This window comes from Ahaetulla prasina, chromosome 4 (genome assembly GCF_028640845.1).
Source record: "Ahaetulla prasina isolate Xishuangbanna chromosome 4, ASM2864084v1, whole genome shotgun sequence".
NCBI classification, from domain to species: domain Eukaryota; kingdom Metazoa; phylum Chordata; class Lepidosauria; order Squamata; family Colubridae; genus Ahaetulla; species Ahaetulla prasina.
In genome coordinates this window covers 46,151,364-46,177,923 of record NC_080542.1, presented here as the reverse complement: position 1 = coordinate 46,177,923, position 26,560 = coordinate 46,151,364, and the positions used below count along the sequence as shown (strand labels likewise).

General features: G+C 40.6%; 1 protein-coding gene across 4 annotated transcripts; it reads right to left on the bottom strand.

Moving 5' to 3' along the window:
* Positions 1 to 730: 730 nt before the first annotated feature.
* Positions 731 to 24,579, bottom strand: LOC131196634 (myosin light chain 4). 4 transcript variants are annotated; one of them, XM_058179671.1, is made up of 7 exons: positions 22,607 to 22,732; positions 16,601 to 16,628; positions 9,789 to 9,938; positions 8,408 to 8,581; positions 5,958 to 6,035; positions 4,199 to 4,243; positions 731 to 1,195 (listed from the first exon to the last, which is right to left on the bottom strand). In XM_058179671.1, exons 1-6 carry the CDS (start codon positions 22,727 to 22,729, stop codon positions 4,215 to 4,217), a joined length of 582 nt encoding a protein of 193 aa, XP_058035654.1. In that variant the 5' UTR covers positions 22,730 to 22,732; the 3' UTR covers positions 731 to 1,195; positions 4,199 to 4,214. The 4 variants fall into 4 exon arrangements, with proteins under 4 accessions (XP_058035654.1, XP_058035656.1, XP_058035655.1 ...); XM_058179673.1 differs by lacking the exon at positions 22,607 to 22,732 and adding an exon at positions 16,839 to 17,493 and having other exon boundaries at positions 733 to 1,195; XM_058179672.1 differs by lacking the exon at positions 22,607 to 22,732 and adding an exon at positions 24,304 to 24,579 and having other exon boundaries at positions 734 to 1,195.
* Positions 24,580 to 26,560: the final 1,981 nt, after the last annotated feature.

The following is a 26,560-nucleotide window of genomic DNA, read 5'->3' as shown; positions in this document are numbered from 1 at the left end:
GTCTACATTTGACAGTCAAAGACCATCACCAAAGCCTATTCCAGCTGGACTTTTGCTGGATTCCCTGACCAAAACCATTGCCTGCCATATGGGGAAGATCCTAGATATTTGTTTTAAAATATTGTAATAGTTATTTTAAATAGAATCTGCTTTAGGGGGATTGTTATTCTAAACAGTAGGGTATAAATTGCAATATATATACACATATTTATATTTGTATCTTCCTGTTTTTATATTTATGTATTCTGTTATTATTTTTATGTCTGCATTGCATGAATCATAAATTATCTTGAATGTTTTTTTTCTTCAAATATGTTGAGTAACTTATACATAGTCGTCATGATATGGGGCAAAAAGTGTATATATTGATTATAAATTGCCCTTCCTACAAAAGCCAAATGGTTGCTGCCTTTTTCTCAGGCTAGTGCTTTCCAGATATCTTGGATTACAAGAACTGTCATCATTAAGTGTCAGCACTAAAATCCCACAAGTGTATATAGCATCAATTTGGGGAAACTGCTTAACACATATCAGGAGGAAAATACATTGAAATATTTGTTAAATTGGCAAACTATTAAATTGCTAATATAAAATTAATCATTAATTATTAAAAGCTAGATTTATTTTATATATATATCAGTCTGCCGTCTATAAATAGTTATTGTATAGTTCCATAGCAAAGAGAGCTCAGCACTGTGTGTTCCTCATCTAAAGAGCATCTTATAGTTTATTATCCATTACCAAAATGGAACATTCTGCAGTTGATTGAAAGATAGAAATAAATCTTTATTTTTTGATATAGCAACGATCCACAATCTGATGTGTTCCATATTTGATTAATTATAACTCCCACTATCCCATGTCAAAATAACCAGGAGTAGAAAGATTATGGGCCATCACATATGTACACTATTATCCCCTTTTGGCCTTTTTTAAACCAAATAATAATTTGTGCATCCTGCACAAACATCCACATTTTAATTTAAATGTACCAGATGCAACAAAAAAGAAGGAAGAAACTATTAAAAAAATAAAATTTGAAATTGATGCAAAGGTGTTTAATGCAGTGGTTTTGTTATTATAATGGGCGGTCCCTTTAATGTGGTTTGTGGTAGATTCGTCTCCTACAGAATTTTAAGGGGGAAATAGTATGAGGAAATTTCTGCCGAATCACTTTTTTACTCATCTGAAGAATCTGAAAAGAAAGAATGAGATAATTGAATGACTTCTTAGTAATTTTTTTAAAAAAAATATTTAACTGTGTGTAACCTAATCATGATATAGTTAGTTATATATTTTCATTCAATGGAGCCAAGATTGTTTCCAATAATAATAAAATAGTGCAAATGCTATTATTTATAGCTGCAACAACACAGAACTCTGTTGACCTCAGTGTTTTGGAAGAGTCCAGTTTTGCATCTCTTCCACTTCAAAAAGTCACAAAAGGAGTGCTGTTTCAAATTTCACAAATAGTTATTAGATCAATTAGAAGCTCAATTAGTATAATCAATTATTATTATTATTATTTTATTTTATTATTATTATTTATTCAATTTTTATACCGCCCTTCTCCCGAAGGACTCAGGTACAGCCAAGGTAAAACAAACAATGTAATATACAATTTAAAATACGAATTAAAAAACTTATTACATAATTGGCCTAAAACTTTGGAACATAAAAAACTAAAACCCATTAAAAATGAATAATAAAAATTTAAAAAATTTAAAACCAATAAAATTTAAGCCAGCCCCGCGCGAATAAATAAATGTGTTTTCAATTCGCGGCGGAAGGTCCGAAGGTCAGATATTTGGCGTAAGCCCGGGGGAAGCTCGTTCCAGAGGGTAGGAGCCCCCACAGAGAAGGATCTTCCCCTGGGGGCCGCCAGCCGACATTGCTTGGCGGACGGCACCCTGAGAAGTCCCTCTCTGTGTGAGCGTATGGGTCGGTGGGAGGCATGAGGTAACAGCAGGCGGTCCCGTAAGTACCCAGGCCCTAAGCCATGGAGCGCTTTGAAGGTAGTAACCAAAACCTTAAAGTGCACCCGAAAGACCACAGGTAGCCAGTGCAGTCTGCGCAGGAGTGGTGTTACGTGGGAGCTACGTGAAGCTCCCTCTATCACCCGCGCAGCTGCATTCTGGACTAACTGAAGCCTCCGGGTGCACCTCAAGGGGAGCCCCATGTAGAGAGCATTACAATAATCCAAGCGGGAGGTAACGAGCGCATGAGTGACTGTGCACAAGGCATCCCGATCAAGGAAGGGGCGCAACTGACGAACCAGGCGAACCTGGTGAAAGGCCCTCCTGGAGACGGCCGTCAAATGATCTTCAAACGACAGCCGTTCATCCAGGAGAACACCCAAGTTGCGCACCCTATCCTTTGGGGCCAATAACTCGCCTCCAACAGTCAGCTGCGGCTGCAGCTGACTGAATCGGGGTGCCGGCATCCACAGCCACTCCGTCTTGGAGGGATTAAGCTTGAGCCTGTTCCTCCCCATCCAGACCCATATGGCTTCCAAACACCGGGACAGCACTTCAACAGCTTCGTTGGGGTGGCCTGGGGTGGAAAAGTACAGCTGAGTATCGTCAGTGTACAGCTGGTATCTCACCCCGAAGCCACTGATGATCTCACCCAGCGGCTTCATATAGATGTTGAACAGAAGGGGCGAGAGAATCGACCCCTGTGACATCCCACAAGTGAGGCACCTCGCGGCCGACCTCTGCCCCCCTGTCAACACCGTCTGCGACTGGTCGGAGAGATAGGAGGAGAACCACCGATAAACGGTGCCTCCCACTCCCAATCCCCCCAACTGGCGCAGCAGGATACCATGGTCGATGGTATCAAAAGCCGCTGAGAGGTCTAATAGGACCAGGGCAGAGGAGTAACCCCTGTCCCTGGCCCTCCAGAGATCATCCACCAATGCGACCAAAGCTGTCTCCGTGCTGTATCCGGGTTGGAAGCCGGACTGGAACGGGTCTAATTAGACATCTTCATCCAGGTATTGGGGTAGCTGCCGCGCCACAGCACTCTCTACAACCTTCACAACGAAGCGAAGGTTGGAGACCGGACGATAATTACCCAAAATAGCTGGGTCCAGGGAGGGCTTCTTGAGGAAGGGTCTCACCACCGCCTCTTTCAAGGCGGCAGGGAAAACCCCTTCCAACAAAGAAGCGTTGATAATCCCCTGGAGCCAGCCTCGTGTCACCTCCTGAGTGGCCAGCACCAGCCAGGAAGGACACGGGTCCAGTAAACATGTGGTGTCGTGGAGCCTCCCCAACAACTTGTCCACGTCCTCGGGAGTCACAAGATCAAACTCATCCCAAACAGACTCAACAAGACATGCCTCCTCCCTCTCACTTGGATCATCCCAATTTCAGTCCAGACCATCCCGGAGCTGAGCGATTTTATCGTATAGATAACCACTAAACTCCTCAGCACATCCCTGCAAAGGGTCATCCCACACCTCCTGATGAAGGAGAGAGCGGGTCACCCGAAACAGGGCGGCCGGGCGGTTATCTGCAGACGCAATGAGGGTGGAAGCGTAGGAACGCCTCGCCTCCCTCATTGCCACTAGGTAGGTCCTGGAATAGGACCTAACTAGTGTCCGATCAGCTTCGGAACAACTGGACCTCCAAGGATACTCCAATTAGTATCTTTAGTATCTTTCTAGTTTTTCTCCATGAGGAATTGCCCAAACATATTAATTCACATGAAAATATCACTCTTATGTTATCTATAATATTGTAATTATTGGTTGATATGTTTGTGTGTGTGTGCACCATGTTGCCCCATTACCAGTACTGCACAATTATTTGACTATATATATGTTTATGAAAATGCAAAAAAAGGAAAGCAAAATTTATCTATTAAAGAATCCTTATAATTAATCCCTGTGTTTTTCTGTCTATTTATCTGTTTATAGCTCAATTGCATTTTTTACTCCTTAGTTCTCTTCCTAATTTTGTCAGTCACTATCAGTTTTGCAACATCCTGAAACTTCCATGACATTACTCTCTATTTTTTAACTTTGTCTTCCCCATGTCTCATTGCTATTTTGAGACTTGCTTATGTTAAAATATTTAGCATTAGCATCATCTTCCACACCTACTTTCAGGACTAATGAAAGTGATAATATATGCCAGAAATTTTCCTAATCATACTGTACAACGATTCAAATAAGAAATATTGAAAAAGGACTCACTTTAAAGATTCTAACTTCAGCCAGACATAATATGCTTAACAAAAGCTGAGGAAAATAAAAACAGGAATTTAGAAGTAATACAGGTTAATCTCTACATTATCAGAAAGAATATTTTGATAATAAAAAATATTCTGCAGATTTAGTCATGTTAAGTCCCATTACAATCAGCGCAGAGCCTTCAAAATTCAATTCACCTAATCTAGATCATTATAATAATTTTTTTTAAAAATGATTTGAAAGGTAGTTCCAGATGGTCTGAACTAAAACACAGTTCTAGAAAGCATATTTTTTTCTTACATTAATTCAACATAAATTTATAATTTAAAAATTTCTATCAATATATTTAAATGGGACATTAGCAGGGAGCTTGGAAATCAGTTTTCTTTCTCCTTAGCTGAGTTGTGAAGCTGCTTGCCACTTTGCTGGGAGATGGGGAATAAAGGAAGCACCCCCATTTCCCATTCTGGTATGTCCCCAGGGTCTCCCTCCTTCCAGGGAGGAAAAGAGCTCACCCATCAAACACCAGCATCCTTCAGCCATCTATAACTTTTCTAGCAGGCATAAGACCCTCCCTCCCTCACTGCCTGCTGCTGTTAAGAAATTTCAGATTTCAGCCTTTGTTCCAAAGCAGCCAATCATCTCTTATTTGTCAGGTCTTGCTACCGGCTTATTTGACACAAGAACCAGAGAGATGGGAAAGAGGGCAGGAAACAGTTATCCCATCTTCCATTGTGCTACAGGTTTTTGGAGAGTGTAGCTGGAAAACTTAGTAAGTGCTGAAGTGGCCACCACTTCCCCAAATTTCATTCTTGGTAATGTGAGTCCCAGCATTCTGTAAATTATCCCATTTAAATTACTTTGTTTTAATAAGTATTACCCTTCCAATTTTTCCCAATTAAAGGTCACAAATGGACACAAGATTTTAATACATATACACACCACCATGAATGTTTGTTTTTGTTCTACATATCTTGCTGTGTTGCATGCTGCCCAGAATATGCAGATTGGGCTGGCTTGCAATAATTGTAAAGAAATTTTTGTAAAGAGCAATAGCAATAGCATATATCACTTTATAGTGGTTTACAGCCCATTCTAAGCAGTTTACAGAATCAGTATATAGACCCCAACAATCTGAATCCTCATTTTGCCAACCTTGGAAGGATGGAAGGCTGAATCAATCTTGAGCTGGTCGGAATCGAACCTCTGGCAGAGTTAGCCTGTAACACCATGCCACCATGGCTCTTAGATGGCTATTGATGTCTCTCCCTCCCACCCACCGTTCTGTCCTTTGATTACCAAAATGATGCCTGCTGTAAAGACAGTGCAGGTAAGTAACTGAAAAAGAAGTTTTGATCCTAAATTTAAGAACTACTTTTTATAGGAAGTTAAATGGCATTCAAATTCTCAAGCCATTCCAATTGTACCCTTAACAGAGGTAGTCCTTACGTCCCAAACAGGAAGCACCCGAATGGAGTGGAAAGCCTACTTGGTCATATTCATAGAAAGCTAGGTGACTGCAATACCAATCTTTATTCTAGCAGTAACTTCAGCAGCCCAAACATTTCAACATTTTTCCAGTTCTATTTCTTCAGGGAGCCACTGTTTATTCCTGATTTGTACTCGGACTTCTAAGAAATAAAATAGCAGTAGAAACTTCACAGCATTAGGGAATTTTAGCAACAGCTCCACTATAGACAGCAAATGCAAAGGATCCTTTTAAACAGATTTTTTTAAAGTGGGCTTTATCTACTAACAATACCTTCATAATTGATGCAGCCATTGGCATCTTCTTGTCCAGCCATCAATTGTTCAACTTCACTCTCTGTCATCTTCTCACCTATAAAACAGAAATCAAGTGAGTTTAATTTTGCTTCTGTATGTATCTTTGAATGCAGGAGAAATAGGAACTACTTAAATAATAAATCTTGTCGTTAATATTAAATAAGATTTAGTTCTGCCTTTCTTAACCTGGCATTCTCCAAATCTGCTTGGATTGTAAAACACAGAATGTCTAGCAAACATGGACAAAAGAATTCTGGAAGGCAACAAGTTAGGGACAACTGATATAGACAGATGCTTAGCACAGTAGAAGCCTCCAGTTATGCAATGGCATCATGTAATAAGTAGCTCCTGGCACAGTTGTATATGCAACAATAATCCCAGAAATATCAGTATTCACAAAAGAATTGCCAAATGAGAGAATGAATTCTTGCAAAAAATGAATGTTCCACTTGTTTTACATATGAATGGGAGTTGTGACAAAATGAAGAAAACTAGAAAACCAAATAATACAGAAATGTGTTCCAGTTCAATATGGCTGCTCTGCTTCCACAATCATCCACAGTTCAGAGGTTGATGCCTAAGAAGTTAAGTTTACTCTGAGATTTTTAACACCAGGGCTATTTCTTTAGTATGCAGTATTACTGATATTCACTTTTACACTTGGGCCCCATTATAGGCATTGATCTTGCACAATCGGCTGGGGAAAAAACTCCTGAAATGGCAGCTCCATAAATCACATCATATTATATTATTTATTTTATTTTATTTATTTATTTTATTTATTTTTGTCACAACATCATATAAAAAGGATTATATAGTATATAAACATATATATGAGTAAATACTAGGAGGTATAAGCACCAATATATATATAGGAAGAAGAAAAGAAAAAAAACAATAGGACAGGAACGGTAGGCACGTTTGTGCGCTTATGCATGCCCCTTATGATCCTCTTAGGAATGGGGTGAGGTCAATAGTAGAAAGTTTTTGGTTGAAGCTTTTAGGATTATGGGAAGAGACCACAGAGTCAGGTAAAGTATTCCAAGCACTGATGATTCTGTTACAGAAGTCATATTTTCTGCAATCTAGATTAAAGCGGTTGACATTAAGTTTAAATCTGTTGGGTTTTTTTTTTTAATTTACATTTATATCCCGCTCTTCTCCAAAGATTCAGGGCGGCTTACAGTGTGTAAGGCAATAGTCTCATTCTATTTGTATATATTTACAAAGTCAACTTATTGCCCCCCCAACAATCTGGGTCCTCATTTTACCTACCTTATAAAGGATGGAAGGCTGAGTCAACCTTGGGCCTGGTGGGGCTTGAACCTGCAGTAATTGCAGGCTGCTGCGTTTTAATAACAGGCTTCTTACAGCCTGAGCCACCACGGTTGCTCTTGTATTGTTGCAATTAAAGCTGAAGTAGTCTTTAACAGGAAGGACATTACAATAGATGATTCTATGAGTTAAACTTAGGTCTTGTCGAAGGCGACGGAGTTCCAAGTTTTCTAAGCCTAGGATTTCAAGTCTGGTGGGATAAGGTATTTTGTTGTTTTCAGAGGAGTGGAGAACTCTTCTTGTAAAATATTTCTGGACTCGCTCAATTGTATTGATGTCAGAGATGTGTTGATGGTTCCAAACAGGCGAGCTGTATTCTAGAATTGGTCTAGCAAATGTTTTATATGCTCTGGTTAGTAGTGTAGTGTTTTTGGAAAAGAAGCTACGCAGGATTAGGTTTACAACTCTTAGAGCCTTTTTTGCTATGTAGTTACAGTGGGCTTTGACACTTAGATCATTTGACATGAAAACTCCAAGGTAAAGACGGGGTGGGGGTTATCTGTAAGGTAATGTCCATCAAGTATGTACTTAGCGTTTGGGTTCTTTTTTCCAATATGTAAGACTAAGCATTTGCTGGTTGAGATCTGGAGTTGCCAAGTTTTAGACCAAGTGGTTAGATGATCAAGGTCTTTTTGGATACTAGATGCATTGTCTGTGGTGTTAGTTTGACATCGTCAGCAAAGAGAACACAATTACTTGCGATATGGTCACAAAGATCATTAATGTATAGTATGAAGAGTATTGGTCCAAGGACGCTGCCTTGAGGAACGCCACTCTTGACAGGAACAGAATATGATAGAGCATTGCTAATTTTGACCACTAAAGACACACACACAGTACTCATGGAAGCATCACAAAAAATAGCCTCCTTTAAATTCAAATCCACTGTCTGAACTAATTATAGCAGTGTGCTATATAGTGCATGCATGCTGGAGTATATATGAACATATGGATGATTTGAAAGACAGCAGAAAAGGTTGGCTAAATGCTAATTATTCTGGAAGGTCATACCTTGCCAAAACATAATTTTGTCACAAATTCTACAGATACTCTACTCTCTTCAACATGCTACGGACTAAACTCTTCCTGTACCTAAAGTAGCAAGGACATGACGCAGTTCAGCTCCCATGACAGTGCCATTTCCTTCCTTGTCAAAGACACGCAGTCCTTCCACAAAGTCCTCAAAAGTCCCTTGGTCCTTGGATCGGGCAATGTGTTGTAACATTGGGAGGAAGGTCTCAAAATCCAGCATTTTCGTGTTCATTTCTGACAAGAAAGAATATGCTGATGATGGCAAATACCAACAGTAACAGTTCTGATACAGCAACAGACAATTCCCCCCCTCTTTCTCTCCATCTCTCTCTCTCTCTCTCTCTCTCTCTCTCTCTCTCTCACACACACACACACACACACACACACACACACACACACACACACACAAACACTTACTTTCCCATGTGTTTAGCTACAGTCTCCCTATTTCATCAGCGTAGCTTCTTGTAACAACAAACTTGGAAACTGATTCAAGCAGATCTTGGATAGATTACAGCTCAGAAGAATTAAGTTTGGCAATTGATTGTAGATCAGTTATAGAACATGCATATCAGTGGTGGGATTAACATTTTTTTACTACCAGTTCTGTGGGCGTGGCTTAGTGGGTGTGGCAGGGGAAAGATACTGTAAAATCTCCATTCCCTCCCCATTCCTGGGGAAGGTTACTGCAAAATCCCCATTCCCTACCCACCCCACTAACCTGCTTTCCAGTTCTGTTCTCCTGTGCAGGGCAACAAAGGAACACCCAGCCAATCAGCTGGGACTTGAAAGACAGCGAATAGGTCAGGAGTAGGGCCAGCCAGAGGTGGTATTTGCCAGTCCTCCGAACATGGCATAGGGCCGGGTTACTTACGGGACCGCCTACTGCTACCGAATACCTCTCACCGACCCGTGCGCTCTCACAGAGAGGGACTCCTCAGGGTGCCGTCAGCTAGGCAGTGTCGTCTGGCGACGCCCAGGGGAAGGGCCTTCTCTGTGGGGGCTCCCACCCTCTGGAACGAACTCCCCCCAGGACTCCGTCAACTTCCGGACCTCCGAACCTTCCGTCGTGAGCTTAAAACATATTTATTCATCTGCGCAGGACTGGACTAGATTTTAAATTTATAGTGGTTTTAATTGGTTTTAATATTTATACTATTTTTAATAATTTGGCTTTTAGAATAAGTTTTTTAATGGTTATCTTAATTTGTACATATATGTTTTTTACTTGCCTGTGAACCGCCTTGAGTCCTCCGGGAGATAGGGCGGTATACAAATACGATTAATAAATAATAAATAAATAAATACTCAAAATTTCCACTACCAGTTCGCCAGAACCGGCTGAACACCACCTCTGATGCAGATGTATAGTGGTATGGTAGGCAGGAAACTTCTGAAGTAGGATATGAAAAGTAGGATATGAATCTCTGTATATATGTACCTTCTGCTTTTGGTTTCCCTAGCACTTTCAAGACCTCTGCATTGGTTGGGTTCTGTCCCAGGGCTCGCATGACATCTCCACACTGACTGTATGTGATTTTCATTTCTCCAGTTGGGGTCCTATCAAAGAGCATGAAGGCTTCCTTGAACTCTGGGAGGGGGGAAAAAAGAATTCCATTAGCTCTTTGCATTAGCAGAAAGTTTTGTAGAAATCCTTTCTAACCAACATGTGAAATAGTTAAAAAAAACAGAAATGGAGGCCTATTTTTATCTGTATGTGGGAGTTTTGGAGAGGTTATATTTATCTCATCTCAAAAGAAAGCACAATGGCTAGACTAGGTAGCAAACAGAAATATTATAATTTGTCTCTTTCAATGTGAGAAATTGCAAAGCAGAAAGTGATTTGGGCTGTTCTTCTATGGACATCGGAATGGCCTTGGCTGCCAGGCCATGCCCATCTCATCCTGGGCCCTCCACCACAGCAGACTTATCGGGGGGGGGGATACAACATCAGTTACTGCCTTCCAGACATTCCACACTGTTGCAGGTTACCCCTTGGCTGAATGCTGCAGATTTGTGGTAAGGCAGTGAGCGGGCAAGCAGAGCTTCGTGGTGCTTCTGAAAGGCAGAGATTGGCTAATAATAGAGTACTTCCAAGCACATCCAGAAATCAGGAATTTGTTTCCTTTCTTCTGCCAAACTAAAAAAAAAAAAAAATCCCTGACTGGCCCAATTCTGCACTCAGTTTCTCTGGGATGATCCAGCATTGTGAGGAAGAGTTGGATGCAGAACGGAGCAAGTCAGGATGCAACAGGAGGTAGTGGCCACCTCCTCTTTAAAGGCTGGTAAGGGAAAGTCCCTGCTCCTGACAGGCCCCCTTGAGAACACTGGATGGCTGAGTATATTAAAAAAGAAACAATTGGTCACAACTGGAAAATGAAAATATACTAAAAATGAAATCCACTCAAAGGATCCAGGCCTTAGGTTGTGTGAAAGGTGGGAGATGCTTATGGTTTCCAAGAGAGGCCCACATGAAGTTGGGAGTGAGGTGCCCTAGTAACCGTTCCTTGGAGAGAAAATTCACCCGGTCTTTTTATTGGCTGCAATCTATTACTCCTTTTGCCTTGCCCATAGTAGCTGTCAGTAACCACACTCTGTAGACAAAGGGACGGGAACACTCACCGACCGCTTTTAATCTCCTGGGGAGGATTCCTCAGCTCTTCTAATCTTCCTCCAGCCTTCCTCCTCCTGCCGCTCACAAGTACTTCAACAGAGTCCCCTCAACTGACTTCGCCTCCTTCATTTTCCCCACCCCATCACTAGCTGGAGGGGCAGGCTGGGGCTGAGGCAGGGCTGGGTGGCTGGCCAAGGTGGATTCAGGCAGGCCTGGGCTAGCCATGATGTTGTGACTTTTTTTTCCACTGACTATATCAGAGTCTGAGCACAGATCAAATCCAAAATATTTTGAGCAATGTCAAATTCTGGCACTAATTCATCACAACATAAAGAAACTAATCTAGACCTGTGATTTGTAATCTTATAAAGGATAGCAAGTTTCCAACCCCAAATTTTTAACAATAGCAGGATTGTTTTTTTAGTTTGGCAGAGGAAAGGAAGAACAATTGGGGTACAGCAAGGTAGACTTTCAGCCAACTCCTCCTCCCAAGTTCCATTTAGAAACTGAAAACAAATTCTAGATGTGCTTGGAAGGACTCTATTATTTCAGAAGCATCACAAATCTCCACCTGCCCACCTGCTGCCTTGCCATAAAACTGCAGCATTCAGCCAAGGGGCTCCTTGTAATAGCGTGGAACGTCTGGCAGGGACCGACTGAATCGTTCCTTTGGTTTGCTTTTTCCCGTCCTGCCCACCATGTCCATACATGCCTCCTCACCCTCTGTATTTACAATGGCCCCAGCCCAGATGGAAGCACCAGTGGTGATGGGAGTAGCAGCAGTGACTGTGCAGTGTACAGTGACAGCCAATCACAAGGCTGAAAGCCAGGTCTTCCAGAACACTGTGGGCCAATGTTTGAGCTTTTTGCAGTTTCTCACTTTTCCCCAACCAGAATAGAAGTGGCAGAAATGTTGGCTGCTGCCCTAATCCTGCTCATAGTGTTGTTGGTGCTGCCATCACTGCCTTCCTGTCACTTGCGGCCTGCTGTGAGCTCACACTTTGTCACCACACAGCACAGTGGATCAGGAAGTAGCGCTTCTTGCCAGGGGAAACTGTTGTTTCCCCTGGCAAATTTGCCCCCGCCACCACCTTTCCATTTTCCATTTTGAGAAGCCGGGATGCAAATTGACTGGGATGAGGGGCAGTAGAGAAGCAGTGGTTGGGGAGGAGGACCGGGCGAAGAGCCAGGAGAGGATGACTTCCCATGGTGGATCGGCTATGATGGGGGTTCAGAGGTGATGTGGGTGTGGCCAGGTGACCGTGGACAATTGTCCTAGACCTTATGGACACATACTGGGGAAATTCAACATTTCAAAGCTCTTGCAGAATAAATGGGAGTAAAACAAACAGTTAAATATTTTAGCATAAAAATGAATAATGCTCTTTGAATATGTTGTACAAAAAAAGTTGTAATATAAAAGATGTGCCAGGCATGTTATTTGTCCAACTTATTAGTTTGGAATAGATTATAGGAAAAGGTAGAAAGGTCGGAAAGCCAGTGACTTTGGGCCAGTCACTTTTTCTCATCCGTCAGTGGCTTCTGAAAAAGCTTGCCAAGAAAACTCCAGACTTGTCCAGGCAGTTTTCAAGAACTGAACACAATTGAACAGAAGGGGGGAAAAAGCTTTTAGTTAAACTTCAAAGGAAAATTTCTAATACTAAAAACAGTATAGTCTATTTTCCTTTGAAGAGATATTTAAGCAAAATCAGGAAGCCAGTATATTCAACATTGTATGTTGAACAGATCAGAATCATGATTTCCAATATTTTTTCTATTTTTATGCTATTTTATAGTATAAAAATATACTAGTATTTAATACTATTTTATTACTATTCCACTTAAAGGAATTATATTTATTGTCTTTTTGGTTATTAAGTCATCTTAACTCTGTTTCTGCTGGACTTAAACTATCCTATGTTTTGAATCTACCCTTTTATTTAAAGTTGCAGGAAATTTACATTCTTTTGTGTGGCCATCTGAAAACAAAAGAAAGTAATTGAACTGAAACCTAATTAATAGCATATTCAATGTGGATTCAGAAGTACACTCCAGTAAATTTAGTAGGAATGATTAATTTAAATCCCATTGATTTTAACAGTATATTCATACAGATAGTTATACTATATCTGGATCGTATAAACTGGGTACTACCTGAAACATTCAATTTTAATTTCAGCCCAGAACGTTACCTTCAGGGATGGATATTTCTGGAAAAATCAGAATTATGTTATTTTTGTATGTGATAGTTTTTAGCTTCTTAACTTGCTGCATTATCCTCTCTTTATCCTTTAATTCTGCAAGCTGAATAAGAACAGTTCTGCTGCATTGATTTGTATTTGATTTCTCCCTTTTCTGTGGTAGTCGATAGGCTTTTTCCACCACAATGATAGTACCTCCTAGTTTCACAACATGTGGCAACCATTTTTCTATGAAGGCTGCCAGATTGTGGCCCTCTTCTTTCTCAGGCAAGCCATGGATCCTGAGAGTACGAAGTTGCATCGATTTCTTGATCTGTTTCATGTGGCAACTGAGGTGTTTATTTTGTCTAGCTGAGCCATCCAAATCCTGTCTGCATGCTTGCTCATGCTCAATTATAGAGCTAGTCGCAGCTATTGACTGAGCCAGGCTGTGTATTTGCTCTTCCAGCATATCCATCCGTGAATTCAAGGCTGAAATTTTACCATCAAAATCCTTCACTACCTCTGAGGTATGGTCTACTTTTTTCTGGATTTCCAACATCACCTTTTTCATGATTGTATCTCTACCATTGAAGTCAGTGCCAGTGTGCAACCTCAGACAAGTGGAAGGCCAAGAGTCTTAAGCTTCACAGAAATCCTTGAGCCACAGCAATAGTTGGGTTGGCTTGTTATTAGGTCATTGGTGGCATCACAATGACTAATAATATATTAAAGTATTTATAAAGTGGATTGAACTTCAGGACTGAAGTTCAGACTTGCCACGGCAGTTTTTCTGCCTTCCTCAAGCTATTGTTTGAGATTTAGGCAATAATTCCCATAATGTGTAGATAACTGTCTTTTGCCATACTATCAACCCAAATATAATTCAACATAACTAATCTTAGGTTATGCCACAATATGTCTCTTCCTCTGAAAGAAGGGGGACTCGCTAATGCTCAAAAATACAGGTTGAAACTATTGAAATATTATAAAGTTTCTATATATAGATAACATAGCTGCTCATGTAATAGCTTTCAGGGAAAGATAAAGGTAAAGGTTCCCCTCACGCATATGTGCTAGTCATTCCCGACTCTAGGGGGCAGTACTCATCTCCATTTCAAAGCCAAAGAGCCAACGCTGTCTGAAGACGTCTCCGTGGTCCGGTGGCTGGCATGTCTAAACACCAAAGGCACACGGAACACTGTTACCTTCCCAAAGGTAGTCCCTATTTTTCTACTTGCATTTTTTAAGTGCTTTCAAACTGCTAGGTTGGCAGAAGCTGGGACAAGTAATGGGAGCTCACCCTGTTATGTAGCACTAAGGATTCAAACTGCTGAACTGCCAACCTTTCGATCGATAAGCTCAGCATCTTAGCCACTGAACCACCATGTCCTTGGCAGCTTTCAGGTAGTGTCCAGCTTTCAGATAGTACTCAGTTTATGGACAAAAGTTATTATACAAGGCTATTGTATATTTTCACCTGTCTTCATGCAAAAAAATTACTTCACAACCTACCAAAAACATAACCGTAAAAGATAATCTAGGAATACAAATTAACTTAAGCAAGAAAATGGTGAAAGAACAGCTGTTCACTCTAAACAAGTTCAAATGACCAGGACTTGGCAGATTACATCCCAGAGTTCTGAAGAAACTGGCACACATGATCTCAGAACCACTGAACCATATCTTTCATAGATCCTGCAGCACTGGGGAACTATCAGAGAACTGGAAAAGAATGTCAGGGTTCCAAGGAACACCCTCAACAAAATAAAGCTCTGAGGCTTGAGGTTCCTCAAAGTTCCCATTTATTAGAGATGTCATGTTGGCACAGCTGGGAAAACCCAAATCTGAAAGCTTCCAGGTTTTCCACACCCAGTTGACAGTTCACAGCCCTGCCCCACACCCACAAATTCATCGCATTGTCTAATCAACTCTTCACACTCAATTGGATACAATCTTCAGGCAGTCTACATCAGATGCAGGCAAAAGTCTTTGAATGTTGTTATGACTAACCTTCTACCGCTCCAACAACAAGCCCCCTCCCAACTTTCCCAGCTAAAATACGTGGCAGTTAAGAAGCAAAAAGAAAATTGTCTTCCAAAACCGACAAAGAGCTGATGTGGCTCTCATCTTCAAAAAAGGAGAAAAAGATAGATCCAGGAAACTACAGACGGATCAGTCTAACATCAATACCTGGGAAGATCCTGAAAAAGATAATCAAGCAACAGAGCTGCGAACACCTAGCAAATAAGAATCCGACATAGGTGTGCCAAAAGCAGATTGTGCTGAACAAATCATATTTCATTCCTTGACAAAGTGATTAAATTAGTGGACCAGCAAAATGCAGTGGACATAACATACGTTGATTTCAGTAAGGCATCTGAAAAGTAGACCACAACCTAGTTCTTGGTAAGCTAAAAAAAAGGTGGGATTGAAAGCATCACTATCAATGGATTTGTAACTGGCTGATAAACCACACTCAACATGCAGTCCTTAATGGAACTTCATGTACATGGAGAGAATGTAGGGTACTCCAAAGTTCTGTTTTAGGCCCAATACTCTGCAACATCTTCATAAATGATTTAGATGAGGGGATAGAAGGGGAACTCATCAGATTTGCAGGTGACACTAAACTGGCAGGCATAGCCAACACCCAGAAGATCTCGACAGACTTGAACACTACACCCTATCTAATAAATGAAATTCAGTATAGAGAAAAGTAAGGTTTTACACTTAGGCAAGAAACGCCAATTATACAGATATAGATTAGGTGAATCGTGGCTCAATAGCACTAGCTGTGAGAGGGACTTTGGAGTCCTACTGAACAATCAGTTAAATGTGAGTCAGCAGTGTGCAGCAGCAACAAAAAAGCCAATGGAATCTAGGCTGCATTAATAGAGGGACTGCCACAACAAAGAGGGGTCAACCTATTTTCCAAAGCACCAGAAGGCAAAACAAGGATGGAAATAAATCAAGGAGAGAAGCAACCTAGAACTAAGGAGAAATTTCCTAACAATGAGAACAAATAATCAGAGGTTCAGCTTTCCTTGTGTGTGCTCCATCACTGGAAGCTTTCAAAATGAGGGTCTCCTGCTTCAGCAGGGGGTTAGACCAGAAGGCATCCAAGGTCCCTTCCAACTCTGTTATTCTGTTATGAACTTTGATTTTGTTGAGTCATGCTATACTATGTGTGATATATGCAAAACAAGCCATTCTAATTTGTTAAACCATCATTATAAATCTTAGTTAATATGATGTGTTGAATGCAGCAAATATATTTAAGCTGATATCAAAATAATAACGTTTATCATAAGTCCTGTTGAACTTAATGGCTTTCATATTTATAGTTTAGTATATTTTGTGAAATTAACTAATGGTGATTTATTCACTAAAATATGGGGGGGGGGGAGGAATAGCATACATATGAATACAGTGGTTTTAAAATAAACCATTACTTACCTTCAATCTGATCAGCACTGAATTCAATCTAAGGGAGAGAAAGGGAAAGGCTGTTATTTGCTATTCCCTTTTTACACTTTGATTCAACTTGGTTCAATCCATTTCTTAGCATGTACTGGTATATTAAGGTTAGCAATAAATGCACCATTTGAAGATTGAAAGATCAAATTAGGGACAGATCATCATGGAGAAAATCTATAAAATCACTAAGAGTTGACACTGACATAATAGCACATACTGTACTTTTCGCACTATAAGATGCCCCGGACCGTAAGATGCACATTAGCTTTAGAGGAGGAAAACAAGGGGTGGGGGGAAAATCTGCCTCTGCCTCCCAGCGTCCATACAGTATTCATCTGTCTGGTGTCCTTGCAGCAAACAGCCTGTCGTGTCCCACTCCTCCGCTGATAGCTGGGTCAGGGAAATCCGAATCAGGCTTGCCTCTGCAGCTCTGCCCAAAGTCCTAGCAAAGTCCTCAGAGCAGGCAGGAGACCAGTAAGTGACTTCAGCAAGATAAGTTCGACTTTTGCCTGACTCAGAGACTGCCAGAAAGTAGATCCTTTATATAGGCCATGGGGTGTGGCTCCATGACTCAGCACTCATTAAGGCCTGCCCCTCCCTTCCCTCTGTTGCCTCCGCCTATCCAATCTTCTGATGCGAGGGTCACACCAATCAGCTGTTGGTAATAAACCCTCCTCAGGCTCACATGCTGTGGAGGAGGGGGAGGGGTCTAGCTGCTCCGTTTGCCTGGGCATGGAGTCAGGGCTGGGGCAGGGAGATTCTCCTTCTTCTGCAGTTTGTGTGGGCATGGAGCCAGGACTGGGACCGGGAGGCATACATTCCTCAGTGTTCGGGAGCAGGTAAGAAGGCCCCGGCTGCTCTGAGGGCGGGCAAGACACAACACAGCCTGGTCAGCTTCAACATGTTATCGCAGCCCCAGCATGTGGCTCATCAGGGCTCTGCTCCGTTGCGCCCACTACTGTCAACTGAGCTGAGCTGCTGCCGCCAGTAAGAACACTGGAGCCTTCACTGCCAAGCAGCTGATTGGTGGTTGGATCGATTTCCTGGAACACCGCCAGTCAGCTATTCTAGGCGGTGGGGATCGCTGCTGCCTATTGCCGCTGCTGCTCTTCACCACTGCCACCATTTGGCAGCAGCAATCGGTGGCAAAGAATGGTAGTGCAAATGGCAGCAATGAATGGCAGTGGAGAATGGCGGCAATCCCCACCATCTAGAACAGCTAATTGGCGGTATTCCAGGAGGCCGATTCAACTGCTGCTCGGCAGCGAAGGCTCCAGCATTCCCTGGCAGCAGTGAACAGCAGCAGCAGTGAAAGGCGGTGGCAGCAAATGCTGCTGCTGCACCAACCCCCCTCCCCCCCCACAATATTCACTCTATAAGATATTCACAGATATTTCCACCCACTATTTTTTTGGGGGGGAAGTGCGTCTCATAGTGCAAAAAATACTGGTAATTAGTCAAATTATTTGAATAATTTGAGGCATCTACAGGCCTTTTACTACATCTACAAACAAGACTACAGGTAGTCTTCAAGTTATGACCACAATGGATTTCAGAATTTCACAAGTCATTATGGTTGTTAATTGAGACACTACATCAGGGGTGTCAAACTCAATTTTATTGAGGGCCACATCAGGGTTGTGTTTGAACTTGAGGGGCTGTGATGGGCATGGCCATGGTGGGTGGCCACACCCACCACAGCTCGATGTCACTTGTGTCAGGGGTGCCTATGGCAGCCTGAGTTCTCTATCAGTGAAAACAGGCTCCTGAGCTCCATTTTCAGCTGCAATAGCCTCTTATAGCTCTCTGCCAGCGAAAACAGAGTAATTTTCACTGGCAGAGGCACCACAGGTTGCTCCTTTGATATTTCCAGGGAAACCCCATGGCCAACTCTAACCACCCTGTGGGTCAGATTTGGCCCCCGGGCCTTGAGTTTGATACCCCTGCACTGCATGACTGGACATTTTATGACCATTTTTACAACAGTCATGAAATTCAGTCAGGTTGTTAAGTGACTCCAGTATATCAAATGTGGTTTTTTCCATGTTCTGCTGAAAAAGGACAAAAAAATATTGCAAATTGCAGTCACATGATAGCAGAATACTGCCACCAGTCTTAAATGTGAGTCAGTTGCCAAGTACCCCCACTAGCAGTTAAAAGGAAGAAACAGCTGCGATCACACATTGCTCCCAGAAGCACGAGGCTGAAGCCTGAGGATGACGAATGAGACTTCGTCGAAACGTTGCCAAGACATTTCCAATTTTACATGGGAGAAAACCCGAACAACCAAAGACCTACATATATATATAATATATAATATATATATATATATATATATATATATATATATATACATACATACATACATACATACATACATACATACATACATACATACATATAACCTACAATGTGGCTTAGGGTAATAAGTGATCTAAGCCAATTTATTATGATTTACTAAGTTTATGTATCAGTATCTGCATTTGTGCTTCTATATATTTATTAGCATATCAGTATCTGCATTTGTGTTATATATTTTTATTAGCATAAGTCATCTTTCTGCAGACAAGGCTTAAACCTTTTCCATTCTGTTCTGAAGCTATTAATAATTCAATTACAAGAGCTATCTACAAGAATGTGCCACTATCAAAGGAGAGGAATGCAAAAAGTTTTTCCCTTGCCTGCATGATAACCTCAGAGACCACTGCTTTGAGTGCCTGTGGAAAGCAAATGATAACAACACATGACCTACTGCATGTGTTAGTTCCATGTATTTCACTGTTATTAAGAGTAGTTTCACTGACACTTAAATATTAAAAGGAAATGTACCTCTAAATGCCAAATATTATGGTTAAACAAAGGAAAACAAGTTGACACATTCCTCATAAGCTTTTTCTGTTATTTGATTATTTTTGGAAACTGGATCCAGAACTAGAGTAACTCTTTAGGATACTTCAGGATAATGCACCTCTCCTTTTATACATTCAGAATTTTAATGCCAAATTGAAAGGTGAAAAATTGACTCACTATGTAATGGTTTAGATTAATGGTGCACTTGGGTACTGTAGAGAAATGGGCTGAGAATAACAAAACTTTAAATTTTAAATGTCATTTCATTTTTACATGAAATTTAATAGAGACAAATGCAATTTTTTTCATTTAAGAAACAAAGTATGTGTATAGGCTAGAGAATTTGGTAATAGTATTGTGAAAAAGATCTTGGAATACTAATCAATTACAAACTGAATATGGATAAACATGATAATGTTAGAAAAGAGGCTAATGCACTTTTAAGCTGTGTCAACAGAAATACAAAATCCAAATCATCTTCTCATTATATGCTGATTAGTCCACAGCTTGGTTGAGTTCAGTTTTGGACAACACTCTTTCAGAAGGATTCAGAGAACATGAAACAGGTTCAGAGAAGGATAAACCATATGACAAGAGGATTAGGAAAATACTGTAGTTCTACGAAGAAATATTGAAGGAACTAGGAAGGTTTAGTCTTGAAAGGAAAAGGTTGAGGGGGGAAATTTTAGAAATTAACAAAAACCTGAGCAAATGGTACATAGAAAAAAGGAAAGATTATTCTTTAGGACTGTATAATGCTACAGTCCTAAAGAATAAAGAGCAGTTTGATTAGTGGAACCAATTTTCCACAGGATGATAAACTGCACCTTCCTTTTTAAATTATTATTTATTATTTTATTATAAAAATAAAATACAAAACAGTAAAACAAACAAACAAAATGAAACAAAACGAAAGCATACATTCAACCCTAACAACAAAAAAAGAACCAATAGTCTACAAAAAGGGATCAATTAAATTGAATATTTAACATGTAGGATCCGTCCTGGCTAGGTGCTGAAAGAAAAGAAAAAGCACTAAATTCTCCTTCCCATTTACACTTACACACACACACACACACACACACACACACACACACACACACACACACACACACACATACATTAAATATCTGTTGTTCTATTTAGCACATAGAAAGTCCACAAGCAGTTTCCAGTCTCGTATAAAGCTGTCTAATCCATTATCTCTAATCAAAACAATTAATGGATAAGTTGCACCTTTATGAAAGGGTTGTGATACAAGTTAGGCAGCCATCTATCTGGAATGCTTTACTTTAGATTTGCCTACTGAGGAATCTAAGAGGTTGACCTAAGTGCCCTTCCCGTTGTATAACTTTATGGTCCTGCACAGCTTCATGAAACCATTTGGGTTTTGGGTCTTTTTGGCAGATACATTGGCTGTTTTATGCAACATTTATTTATTTATTGGTTGGTTGGTTATGAGTGAGTGAGCGAGCGAGTGAGTGTATGGCATATCATATATGGACTAGGAATATAAATTAATTAAAGAAATTGTGATGCAGCTTGTTTAGTTTGGGTTTATAGTAAATCCAGTCCCTGGGAACTGTGCATATCCAATCAACTGTGGTTTATTTGATTAATAATTATTAAATGTACTATTATATGATTTATGAACCTAGTTATTATGTTCAATAACAAAACAAGTAGATCCAAAAGGATAAGTTCTTTCTTAAAAAAAGAAAAAGAAAATAAAGAACTTTAAAAAATAGGTGTCTTCCTATTTTTATATCGTCTCATGTATTTTTCTTTAGCTGGGTTTACTTATCACCTGAAATTCCAAAACCATGCCATAAATTATGATAATATTTTTTAATATGCTTCCAGTATCATGAGTTCAACATGACATGTTGAAAACTACATCTTTGATATTACTTTCTGCCTATTCCTCTACAAATATTATCAAAGGAATTTCTGCCTGGGAAATGAAAATGGAGCCCATAACTATTAAGAAAAAAATTTAGAAAGTTGTGCTGTCCATCATTTGACACCATTACTCTTGCCATATTTTCTATGTGAAAATTCATAGGGAAAAGAGATAATGATGTCACCACACTCTAACATAGCAAAAGAGAACAAGTTTTGGAAAGTGTATAGTACACTAATGATATCTTCTGCTTCTTCAGAATAGTACAATATCACAGAAGGGATCTATACCAAACTTAAAAGTCCAAATTTTTAACTTTGGGAAGCTTTTGGAATTTTTTTAAACTAGATCTAGATAATTTCTTCAAATAGTTGAAAATAATGTTGAAAGGGGACAAATATTTATTTTGTGAACATTGATTCCATTTCAACATGAGTTTTAAACAAGGAAGAAAATATGTAGAATTTGAGCACAATGATAACAGCAGAAAATAAATAAATAAATATTTTATGGGAAATTAAACATTTTTCAACATTTTCAAGTTACTGGTTCAAGGTTGCTGGTTCAAGAAAATGAACATATACATTATAATATTCATTCCTTGGAATAATAATATATTTGATGAAAAAGTGTTACAAACAAATGGTTCTACAATTAATTTCAAATTAAATACAAATCTTACCAAAATTTTCAACACCTAAGAATTATTTCTTATTAAGTACCAGAAATATTAAAAGTTACAATTAACTTGAGCTACCCGGTTTCTGCAAAATATATTTATATTCATTGAGCAGAAGCTGATTTCCAAAATAACTATTCATTGTAGATCAGATTGTTTAATTAAAATAAGTAATGAATATTTAATATTACCTGAAGCTGTATAAGGAAGGAATGGGAGGCTGATAAATTAAATTTCAGAGTAGCCAAGTGATAAATTCGGAATAAAACGTGGCTTCTTCCACTATTTAAATTCACTAGCTTGGGTAACTCTGTCTGAACAAAGTCATCCTTTAAAATATCAATGGCAAAATTGTATTCCCTGCTCCTTCTTCCAAGGAAGATAATGAATAGCTATGCTTCTCAACCTAATGCCGTTTCAGATGTGCTGGATCTTGCTATCCACAATCATTTCTAGGATTGTTATCTGGAAATTATAGGAGTTATTATCAGAAACATCTGAGGGCAGCAGATTGGCAGAGGCTGGAACAGGAAAAACTGAAGCTCCTACTTACAGTCACACTTTTGGGATCAAAGGCAGGTTCTTTAGGTGGTTCTGGAGCTGCAGCTGGAGCTGCAGCTGGAGCTGCAGCTGCTTTGGGGGCTTCTTTCTTGGGGTCAGGCTTTTTAGGAGGCATGAGTCTGGATTTCTTGCCAAAGTGCTTGGTTGAAAAAAACCTTAAGGACTTCAGGGAACAAAAGGCAATACTTGCATCCACGGCTTATATACTCAGCTGTGGGTCTCACTCCCGAGGGGTGGGTAAATTGCAAAGACAACTGTTTACTATAAAAGGAAGGGACTCCAAAAAAGTAGCGTGTCTCTCAATCAACAATTGTCCTTTGTCATTCACAAGGGCCTGGCTTGGCTCCATGTCCTATGATAGAAAATGCAAGCTGCTTTTGCACACCTGAGCTGGGAAAGCTGTAGAAAACATTTACTGAAATGGAAATGCTTTTTTTAGAGGATTATCCAGGGGGAAAAAAATAATACAGCTCTTTACTTCTCAACCTGCCTCTATACTCAAGGGGGGACAAAGTGTGTCTTTTTATAGGCAAGCCTTACAAGTGCAAATACCACACATTCCTTTCAAGCTCTGGATTTACTTTCTGACACTTTCCCAGTGGAATAGTTGACTGCAAGCTGTTTGATCAGCAGGTGTGTATGCGTGTGTGTATTTCACTAGCTGATCTTGCAGGAGAGCCTTATTTGGCTTTTTGTCTCGTTTTATTATCAAATATATATTTTGCAATCTTGCCTTTTTCCTAGAAACTCAAATTATTTTTCGAAGATTTATTATGTTGCATATTGAATGATGATGCCTGGGTTCTTCCATTGTATTAAATTTTGCATTGACTTTTGCTAAACAGGGTGTGCAAGCCTAGCTAGCTGTAATTTATTCAACAAATAAATGGCTGCATCATTATAATTTTTAGCATGATAGATAAACTAAACCAAGTTTTACAAACCATAGTGGTTAGGTTTGGATATCATGCTAAGTCTAAACCAAACAAATCACATTATGGCTTGACATACTAAATATCCATTCAGTGGTGTCATTCTCATAACTGTGCTTATTCATAGTTAATTTAAACATCATTTGCTCAATTAACCCAATTCTCTGCGTCGATATACTATATTATACTAAACCATGAAGTAACAACCAGACTACAACATATATAGGCCTAAATTTAACATGGATATCTACAGCAATTTTTATAAGGGTGACTTTTATTTACAATAGATTATGTCTTTACATGCATACGTTTCTACTAAAATTGTACTGTAAAACTGTACCCCTATGCACTTTTTTGTTTAGCATCATATTACATGAGACAACTTGTGATCTGTTGAGTCATCCTTTCAGAGATATTTCCTTTTCTAAACAAATTAAACAGAAAGGCTATAAGCAGGCAAAAAAGCAGTGGGAGTGATCCCACCATTTGCATTCTTGCCAGTTCCCACTGCTCAATTCACCACAAAAAGTGTCCTTCATACAAGTTGCAGCTCTTTTCTGATTCACAAATAACCAGATTGACCTAGACTCAATAAGGAGAAATATTGGACGATTGGATAGGTTTTTAAAAATTCCTCTTCAATGGCTGGGGCAGACGGATTTTATTTAACAAAACAGGAAAACATATTACTAGAGCTATAGTTTAATCACTCATAATACCCCCCTTTTTTAGTTTTAATTTTCTACTTTTGTTTTACCTCTTCTTCTTCTTCCTCTTCTCTTCTTTTTGTACTTGGCTGAACTACGTGGCTCATTTTTTCTGAATCTTTGCTCAATCCGAGGGAAACAGCTGGAATAACTTTTTCTTCGTGAAAGGTCTGAGGCAAGGAGAAAAAGGCTTTTTCTTCCTAATTGTCTCAGCTGTGCTTTCTTTCCTGTTTCCTTTTTCGCAGCTGGGCTGCCTATCTTTTAATTTTACTCTTTTACTCTTGGGCTTTGGCTCTGATTATTTAGCCTGATGCCTGTTTGCAAAGTCCCTGGGCAGCCATTTTCTCTTTCTTGCTCCTCCCTGACTTTTCAACACTGCCATTGATTGGGAATGCTGGGAGTGAGATGAAAAGAGAAAACAAGAAGAGAGCAATAATGCTTATGTTATAATCTGCTCTGGAAGTCTGTCCTTCCACAAAGTTCTACAGATGGCTTTCCTGATGTTGCAACACCTCCAAGAAACTACATAACCCACAACAAACCAGCCCGCCATCTTCCAAGTGCATGTCAAATACAACCAGACCACCTATGCAAAGCCCCCTCTCTGATGTTATCGACGCAGGGTGGAACGGCGCTGAGAGGGCATGTCGGATGCCCTCTTCAGCCAGGTACCCTTCAAATAATGCTGCAGTGAACTGTGGGCCGTTATCGGACACGAGGGTGTCCGGTAGCCCGTGCGTGGCGAATAGGTGTTTTAGTGCTGAAATGACGGCTCCCGCGGTTGTGGATTTCATTAGGATGATCTCCAGCCATTTGGAGAATGCATCCACCACAATTAGAAATGTTTGGCCGTGGAAAGGGCCGGCAAAATCAATGTGAATGCGGGACCAAGGGCCTTGGGGTTTCTCCCACTCCAACACTGGGGCCGTAGGTGGTAGTGGTCTGGATTCCTGACATACCTGGCATCGGCCAACCCTGTCACCGATTTCCTTGTCCATTAGGGGCCACCAGACATAGCTCCTGGCTAGCCCCTTCATCCTTACAATTCCTGGGTGACCTCATGCAGTAGTTCCAGGACTTTTTCCTCAGCTTCTCTGGAACTACCACCCTATCCCCCAGAGCAGGCACCCCTTGCACAGACAATTCCCTCTTTCTTTACAAATTTTCTAAACGGTCGCCGCGCAGCGGCCATCCCTTGAACCCAACCGATTACAGTTCTTAAGACAACGTCCCGGTAGGAGGCCCGAGCCACTTCCTGCGATGTGACTGGCCCAGAGTCCCAAGAGTCAATTAGTAGAACGGGGGTGCCCAGAGTAGGGTCCTCGATTTCCCCGGGTAATGGGCATCTGCTCAGTGCGTCCGCATGCCCCAGCTCTTTTCCCGGTCGATGCTGTAGTTTGTAAGAGTAGGCGGCCAAAAAGATAGTCCATCTGGTCAGCCTGGGTGATAGTGCCACTGGCGTTGGGCGGTCGCCAGCCAGTAAGCCCAATAGTGGTCTGTGGTCAGTGATAATGTCAAAGTCTCTCCCGAAAACGTATTCGTGGAATTTTTTCACCCCTGACACTATTGCGAGAGCCTCCCTATCTAGCTGGCTGTAATTTCTCTCAGCCGGGACATCGTCGTGAGTAGAACGCTATAGGGCTTCTGTGCCGTTTGGGAGTCTGTGGCTAAGTACAGCTCCTACTCCATAGGGGACGATCACAAACCAATACTAACGGCAGCCTGTTATTGTATTGTATTAACAGGCTATCGCTTGATAGCAAACTTTTTACTGCCTCAAATGCCCTATTCTCTGACTTCCCCCACGACCAAACTGTGTTTTTTCCAAGCAATTTATGCAACGGTTCAGCAACGGTTGCCTTGTCTTTTAAAAACACGGCGTAAAGTTTACCAGACCCAGGAAAGCCTGGAGTTCTGTCTTGTTTTTGGGTGCTGGGGCTCTCTTTATCGCCTTGACTTTGCTCTCAGTGGGTGAATCCTTTTTGTCTATTCTATAACCCAGAAATTCAACAGATTCGACCCCTATCTGACACTTGCTTGCTTTAACTTTTAATCCTGCCGTCCTAAAAATGGCCAAAACTTTCCTTAATCGCTTCCCCAGTTCTCTTAAATCTTCCCCTGATACCAACACATCATCGAAATAGGGCACGACTCCCGGTAACCCTTGTAGGAGTCGCTCCATCAAATTTTGGAATAGCCCCGGGGCCACACTCACCCCAAACTGTAACCGGGTGCACTTAAAGGCACCCCGGTGCGTTACAATGGTCTGGGCTTCCGCTGAAGTGTATATAAGGAGAGGTTTTTCTC